This window comes from Otolemur garnettii, unplaced genomic scaffold (genome assembly GCF_000181295.1).
Source record: "Otolemur garnettii isolate 467f Iridium unplaced genomic scaffold, OtoGar3 scaffold00091, whole genome shotgun sequence".
Lineage (NCBI taxonomy): Eukaryota > Metazoa > Chordata > Mammalia > Primates > Galagidae > Otolemur > Otolemur garnettii.
In genome coordinates, this window is record NW_003852486.1 from 3546863 (window position 1) to 3555068 (window position 8206).

The 8206-nt window shown below is 48.1% G+C and overlaps 1 protein-coding gene across 1 annotated transcript; it reads left to right on the top strand.

Annotated features, from left to right (window-relative positions):
• The first annotated feature begins 218 nt into the window (after positions 1 to 218).
• Positions 219 to 5723, top strand: ISG20L2 (interferon stimulated exonuclease gene 20 like 2). The gene is made up of 3 exons (XM_003795244.3): positions 219 to 1660; positions 4642 to 4842; positions 5444 to 5723. Exons 1-3 carry the CDS (start codon positions 917 to 919, stop codon positions 5555 to 5557), a joined length of 1059 nt encoding a protein of 352 aa, XP_003795292.1. The 5' UTR covers positions 219 to 916; the 3' UTR covers positions 5558 to 5723.
• The last annotated feature ends 2483 nt before the right edge of the window (positions 5724 to 8206 follow it).

Consider the following 8206-nt stretch of genomic DNA (forward strand, 5'->3'; position numbering starts at 1 on the left):
GCCGCTCCTGGCGCACTCTGAGTCCCTGGCCTCGCTGCCCGAGGTGGGGGCGCTGCGGGCGCGCTCGCGCCGCCCCCAGTTGCGCTCCAACCCTCGCGCCTGCCGTCCCGGGCCCCGTCGCCACGCACCGATTTCCGTATCCGGCTCCGGGCGCTTCCGGTCCTAGCGAGTCCAGTTTAGGAGGTAGGTTTGTGAGCGGGGGTGTGGGGAGGTGGGACGCCTACCAAAGCTTGCTTTTAGAGGTGGGATATCCCGACCCTCGATTCAACCCTCCGCTGATAGATGGTGTCAAAGGTCCTTACTTAAGAGGACTTGGGCGGGACACGTGCGGATTTCCCTTACCCTAACCCAGAAACTGGATTTGTATATCTTATTTGTGAGGCCCGCGCTGCGGATGCCAGGGCAATCCGGAATTCATCCACAGTGGTCTACACCTTACCCCCGCCCCACAATTCCCTTAGATGTTCCCTTCTCAGGCACAGTACAGAACTCTCCTATTCTGGCCTTCTGAACTCAGAGAGTTCGAGCTCGATGGTACCTCCAACCCCTTCAAGAGACCTGGAGATGGGGAATGACCTTCCTAAAACCATATGGTTGGTGACTTGTGGGGCTTCGCTAGAACCCAGGCGTCCTGGCTCATACGAGTGCTCCTTCCATCATTTCACATGACGTTTTCATTTCCCCTCTTTCTGGGAGATTGCTCTGATATCTTTCCTACCTTAAGACCTATGACAATCAGTCTTACCACATTTATCTCCCAGATTTATGGGTTCAGTTACCAGGATCACTTTCTTCTCTAGGGTGTACTACAGACCTCCAAGTGTTGGACGATGGGATTCAGCAGAAAATGAGTCCCCCATCCTCTTTTTATCTGTAAGTCACTCTCTCAACTGCTCTTCCACCACCCACTGTCCACATGTCTACCTTACTGCTCAATCTGGACTTTGGGGAACCTCCTCCCAAAAAGGCATTAGAAGGAAATGCCAAGCACCGAAATTTTGTCAAGAAGCGGCGGCTCTTGGAACGGAGAGGCTTTCTGAATAAAAAGAACCAGCCCCTTAGCAAGACACCTAAATTGCACTCAGAACCTCCAAAAAAAGGAGAAACTCTTAGGGAGGATGGCACTTGGAAGATTCCAACCTTCCGCAAAAGGAAGAAGACAGCTGCCTCCAGCAGTGGGTCAGAACAGCCTGGGGACAAAAAAGCTGCAGTGTCTTGGCTGACCCCTGCCCCTTCAAAGAAGACTGATGTAGCTAACATAGATTTGCTGGGGGAATTCCAGAGTACCCTTCCAAAGATCAAAAGCCCCCCATCCAGCTCCCAGAAGAAGGGGCCTCAGAAGAAATCCTCTCAGAAGAACCCTCCTCAGAAAAATGCTCCACAAAACTCCACTCAAGCTCATTCAGAGAATAAATGCTTTGGAACATCCCAAAGGTTGCCAAAAAAGATGGTGGCAATTGACTGTGAGATGGTGGGCACAGGACCCAAAGGGCACGTTAGTTCCTTAGCTCGCTGTAGCATTGTCAGCTACGATGGAGACGTGCTTTATGATGAATACATCCTTCCCCCCTGCCACATTGTGGACTACCGGACTAGATGGAGTGGTATCCGGAAACAACACATGGTAAATGCCACACCCTTCAAGATTGCTCGAGGCCAGGTGAGAAACATGGGCCATAACGATGGCAGCAACTGGGTTGAGAGAGATCCAAGTCAGTTTTCAGCAAAGGATATCATTCTGGGAAGGTCCCAGAGGTTTGTGCAGGGAGGGAGAATATCAGTTGATGAAGAAGTTCTGTCAGGGTCAGGAGTGGCAAAAGCCAGGAAGATGCAATTAGCTGATATCACAAACTTAATTAGTCAAGACCTATTTAGGTCCCAAGTGGGATTCTAATCTGGGAAACTGGGAATCTGCACAGAGAAATAACCAGAAACTAGACAGAGGAGCAGGCATGAGTGTTGGGGGAAAATACTCAACCTGGCAATGCCATGTAGAATTGGAGCCTAGGGTTGAGAGGGGAGGGGTTTTTTTTTTTTTTTTTTGAGAGCCTCAAGCTATCCCCCTGGGTAGAGTGCCATGGCATCACAGCTCATAGCAACCTCCAACTCCTGGGCTCAAGCGAGTCTCCTGCCTCAGCCTCCCAAGTAGCTGGGACTACAGGCACCCTCCACAACGCCTGGCCATTTTTTGGTTGCAGCCATCGTTGTTTGGTGGACCTGGGCTGGGGATTTGAACCCGCCACCTTAGGTGTATGTGGCTGGCGCCTTAGCCGCTTGAGCCATAGGCGCCGAGCGGAGAGGGGAGGGTTATAGAGAGCCTTTCAAACAGAAAAGCAGCCTATGACAAGTATGGGAAATGTTTGTGATAGGCTTAGCATCCATAGCTCAGTGGTTAGGGTGCCAGCCACATGTGGAGCTGTTGGGTTTGAACCTGGCCAGGGCCTGCTAAACAATAACAATAACAAAAAAAATAGCCAGGTGTTGTGGCAGGTGCCTGTAGTCCCAGCTGCTTGGGAAGCTGAGGCAAGAGAATTGCTTAAGCCCAAGAGTTTGAGCTTGCTGTGAGCTGTGATGCTATGGCACTTTACCAAGGGTGACATAGACTCTGTCTCAAAAAAAAAAAAAAGAAAGAAAAGAAAATGGTGATAGAAGAGGCCAGAAAGTTGACAAAAGGAGCTGGGGCATATATATGTAACTGGCACAAGTATCCTGCAGCGAAGAGCATTGAAAGACAGGATGGGCATGTCAGTTTTTCATGTCACTCAGTCTAGCCCTGGGCTGGACATTGGGAGCAGGACAAATAATTGCAAAGGAGGATGAGCTGGGATCCGTGAAGAGAAGTGAAGGAGGGTTTGGAGGATGGCCGCCAGAGGGCGCCCTTGACCCACTTAATTTCAATTTTGGGTCCACATTCTTTGCCTTTTCCAGACACACTTTGCTCCAGTAATGCCTTATATGCCAACAGTCAGTCAGAAGTGGTTTAACTTGGATAACAGAGTTGAACATCCTGTGCACAGAGGCACATCTAAGCACAGGCTCAGGAGAGATAGCCAATCTGCTCAGCTTTAAAAAGGGCTTATGTGTAAAGTTAAAGGAAATAGGGGTGATGGAGGACAGTAAAATGTAGGTGAAGTCAGGAGCACCTGCAACTGGTTTTCATCAGAAAACACTTCCTGGGGGCACCTGTAGCTCAGTGAATAGGTGCAGGCATCCTCAAACTAGGGCCCGCGGGCCACATGCAGCTAGCCTAGGACATTTATCTGGCCCACTGGGTGTTATTGCCTGTCCTGCTTAGCAGCCGACTCGTCCTGGGGCCTGCTACCCAGCCCGCCAGTGGTCTGAGGGACAGTGAACTGCCCCTCTGTTTAAAAAGTTTGAGGACCCCTGGTAGGGCGCTGGCCACACACACTCAGGCTGTCGGATTCTTAACCTCTAATGGCTTATAGATCTTTTGAGAATTTGATGAAAGCTGTAGTCTGATCATACACATCTATTTGCATATAATTTTGGGCTTTCATTACCTCCCAGGAGTCCATCTTTTTTTGTTGTTGCAATTTGGTCAGGGCCGGGTTCAAACCCACCACCTTCAGCATTTGGGGCCGGCACCCTAATCACTGAGCCACAGGCGCTGCCCTTATTTTTTTTATTTTTTTAGTTTTTGGTTCTAGTTCTCATCATTGTTGTTGGTGGGCTGGGCTGGATTCGAACCCACCAGCTCCGGTGTATGTGGCTGGTGCCCCAGCAGCTTGAGCTACAGGTGCCTAGCCTGGACCCCATCTTTAACTCCATGGTCCTACCCATGTGTATGAAGCCAGCCTAATGATAACAGTTAAAAGACTCCAAGTGGGTCAGGCGAGGTGGCTCATGCCTGTAATCCTAGCACTGTGGGATGCCTGGAGCAGGTGGATTACTTGAGCTCAGGAGTTTGAGACCAACCTAAGCAAGAGTGAGACCTCATCTCTACTAAAAATAGCCAAACATTGTGGTAGGCTCCTGTAGTCCCAGTTATTCAGGAGGCTGAGGCAGAAGAGTACTTGAACTCAGGAGTTTGAGGTTGCTGTGAGTTAAGGAGTTAGGTAGATGCCAGGGCACTCTAGCCTAGGCAGCAGAGTGAGACTCTGTCTCAAGAAAAACCAAAACAGGACTTCAGGTGGCAAGCTGGAACTTACACAGACATCCCAAATGAGTGAGATTTAGAACTGAAGGCAAATCTGTGACTGGAATAGAGATTAATGGGAAGGTAAGGAACCAAATAGGACTCAATTACACCATGGAAATTACCTATTAATGGGGAAGAGGAAGGTAGATTTCAGTAGAAAGAATACTTGGAGGAGAGAGCATTTCAAGGATGAGGTAGGTGGGCAAGTGGTGGAAAAAACCCAAAAGGACATGATGAGCTTTCAGAATATAGGGATTTGCCAGTCTGAGTAAGAGCAAAACCCTATTTCTAAAAATAGCCGGGTATTGTGCAGGTGCCTAATAGTCCCAGCTACTTAGGAGGCTGAGGCAAGAAAATCACTTGAGTCCAAGAGTTTGAGGTTGCTGTGAGCTATGATGCCATGGCTCAAAAAAATAAAAAAGAATACAGGAGTTCCACCACTCACTTTCTTCTCACCAGCTTCTTTTCTGCACTTGTTCCAGATCTTGAAGATACTCACAGGGAAGATAGTGGTAGGGCATGCCATTCACAATGACTTCAAAGCCCTTCAGTACTTTCACCCCAAGTCCCTCACCCGTGACACCTCCCATATCCCCCTTCTCAACCAGAAGGCGGACTGCCCAGAGAATACCACCATGTCTCTGAAGAGTCTCACCAAGAAGCTGCTGAACCGGGATATCCAGGTAGCCTCTTCCTACGTGCCAGCTCGCATGTGCCCCCATCTCAGGTGTGGTGGGGGCTCTTGTTGCTGTCTCTCTTCCAGGCTCTGACTCTGGAAGTCCTCTGGTTTTAGAAGTCCAGGCAGGCTACTTTGGGATGTGCTTTGGGTTAGGGGCCTACTTCAAAAAATGAAGAAAGTCCTAGATGGATATAAAATCCTAACAAAGGAAAAAAGCAGGTAGTTGTGGTGGTCTAAAAGACCATGTACTGGATGCAAGGACCACTCATGTAATTCACATGCTTGGCATCCCATGAAGAGGTGGCCCATGTGGCAGGGAGGTATGGACTGCCATGCTGTATATAGCACAGTTAAGGAACTAGGGGCAGTAGGAGACTCAGAAGGCCTGTCTTTGGTATGTTCTACAGAACTTAAAATAATATGACTTACACATGTTGCTACAGAGAGGATTGAGGCAGATAGTAGCAGAGATTTCCTAGGAGTTAAACTGGAATTAGGTAAGGATTGGCCCCATCAGAGTTGTGTCTTCTGTGAGGTGGGGCCTGGAGGAGAAGAAAAAGCCTCTCTCTTACGGTTTCAGGCTCTTGTATTCTTCCCTCATTCAGGTTGGGAAAAGCGGACATTCCTCTGTGGAAGATGCCCAGGCCACCATGGAGCTGTACAAATTGGTTGAAGTCGAGTGGGAACAGCACCTGGCCCAGAATCCCCCAAAAGACTAGCAGCAGTGGGGGCACTGGTGATGTGGGCAAGCAGAGGCAACAGCCAGGAGAAACAGGGCTGTGGACTAACGGACAGCTCTACTAGCTCCACATCTTTGGAAGCTGGAATTGTTGGGGAGAGAGAAGCTCTACCCTAACTTAATATCCATTGAAATTTCACCTCAGGTGTTGTGTCCTGTGTCTGGTTAAATGTCCCATGGAAGTGGGCGCCTCCACATCAGAACCAGCCCTATCCTGTTTACCTCCTAAATGGTGCTAACCGTGGGTCCCAGGGTGCTTGGTGCCAATCAAGCGTCTTGACTTTCAAGAGCAAGGCACACTGGGAAATGTAGTTCCCAAACTGCCTTATCATTAAGGTGGCCATGTGTCTCATTTTATGCCTTTTATTCTTGAGTAATTAACAGCACACTCTTTCATTCTCAAAAGTATTCTGGTTGGTTAATAAATTGTATGGTCACCTTAACATTTCACAGACTCTGCTTTTGGCTGAGTCTCTACCTGTATCAGGACATTGCCTGTTCTTCCCACCTTGACCTCAAGAAGAGCCATTGCTGGTGAGGTTTAGTCTCCTTAGGTGTACAAGGCTGTAAAGGTAAGAATGTGGCTTGGAAGTCAACTTTTTTGATTAGGGGAAACAGTTTCTTTCCTAAGATAATAGAGGATTTATTTGATTTAAATCCTGCTCAGTAGGTTAAAAACAATTTAAAGAGTTTTAATGGTTTTTAGTCTTCTTTCACCTTGTTAAACAAAGCCTCAAAAAACTCCAATTTTCCCATGATAAATTTTTATACTGGAAAAGCAATTGTATAGTGGTTTCTTTTTAACTTCATGTTAAATATAATAGTTTTGTCACAAGGCGTTGTGGGGCTATAGTCCCAGGGGGGTTTCCTGCATCTCTGAATGGTACTAAATGGGGCCCTTGCTGGCTGGAAGTTACTAGAAAGCAGTGACCAGGCCTTTGTATGTAACCTGCATTACACACATGTTGCTTTATCATCCCTACCACAAATCATTGCACATTCTTAAAAGGACACCCCAAGCCATGTGGATCCCCTCACACAGAGGATATGTGACCAGGAGAGTGAGGCAGAGAATGAATCAGAGAGTGGGCGTGAGGGAGTGCTGGAGCAGGGAAGGAAGAGTGCTTGGTGACGGCAGCCTGATTGCTGCTGCCAGCTCCTCAGTGGTACACACCCTCATCTTGGGAAGGTGAGTCATGGGTCCAACCCATGTCTACAATTTCTTGCACTCCTTGAGAGAACACAAACTCACTGTCTACCCCAGGGCTTTTTCCCTCTTGCTCACCCTGGTCTGGTTCCAGGATCCAGAGTCACAATCATGGTTGCTTATAGAAGGGAATTTCCTGCACTGTGGGGTTTGCACAGGCATCTGTTGCATCTGAGTTGGCTCTTGGGGAGGCCAGTTATGTCCATGATTGGTCAAAGGGTGCTGAGCATCCTCATGAGGTAGGAAATGGGGACAACCTAGGAAGACCACAACAAAGGTAGGAATATACATGGAAGGAAGCAAATCTTGATTTCTCTGTGATAACTAGGAAATTCTTGTTTAACTGCAGTACTTGTTGGCTGGAAGAAAATGGGCTTTGCATGTTTCTCAGTCAAGTAGCAACAGGCTTTCATGCTCCATCCACCTGAACCCCTATATCTAGAAAAGCACCTGGGCTCAGTTCAGTGTTGGAAAGAGCTCAGTCTTAGAGAGGACCTTGCAGACATTTCCTTAACTCTACCCTCATTGTACTTTCTGGTCAGTGCCTTGCTTGTGCCTGGGGATCTCCTGTACTTCGTTTCCTGTCCCTATGTCCCCAGAGTCCTGGCTTCATCCAATTATGGTGGACAAACCCTTTGTAGATTGTTGCCTGAATCCCAATCGGCAAGTCGTTTTGTCTTAAATGTCAGGTCTTTCAGAGTGGAGCATGGGTGTGACAAAACATGAGCTCTTGTTAGTAATACTCATTCTTGGCACAGCACAATGAAGTTTTATTTCTTTTTTTTTTTTGAGACAGAGTCTCACTGTGTCACCCTAGATAGAGTGCTGTGGCGTCACATTTCACAACAACCTAAAACTCTTGGGCTTAAGTGATTCTCTTGCCTCAGCCTCTCAAGCTAGCTGGGACTACAGGCATCTGCCACAATGCCCGGCTATTTTTCTGTTGCAGTTGTCATTGTTGCTTAGCTGGCCTGGACTGGTTTCAAACCTGCCAGCTTCAGTGTACGTGGCCGGCACTGTAACCACTGTGCTATGGGTGCTGAGCCCACAATCAAGTTTCCTTTTCTTTCTTTTTCTTTTCCCTGCAGTTTTTAGCCAGGGCTGGTATTGAACCTGCCACCCCTGGTATATGGGGCTGGCGCCCTACTCTTTGAACCACAGGCACCACCCACAATGAAGTTTTCTAATACTGAGCCTCTCTGCTGCAGATGGGAATGAGGAATGATGAGTGGTAAGAATGTGGTAAGAACCACATTCTGCCACATACACTTGTGATAGTCTAAAACTTTGATCAGCAGAATGGTCCTTAAAAAGGAAAAGGAGCATATGTTAATATTTTGAAATTTTGGCTCAGCGCCTATAGCTCAACCGGCTAAGGCGCCAGCCATGTACACCTAAGGTGGCGGGTTCGAATCCCCAGCC

Excerpts from the sequence above, each read along its gene's own strand:
- ISG20L2 (XM_003795244.3), top strand. The coding sequence starts at position 917 with ATGTCTACCTTACTGCTCAATCTGGACTTTGGGGAACCTCCTCCCAAA. Across the intron at positions 1,661-4,641 it reads TCAAGATTGCTCGAGGCCAG|ATCTTGAAGATACTCACAGG; the intron begins GTGAGAAACATG and ends CACTTGTTCCAG. Across the intron at positions 4,843-5,443 it reads TGCTGAACCGGGATATCCAG|GTTGGGAAAAGCGGACATTC; the intron begins GTAGCCTCTTCC and ends TCCCTCATTCAG.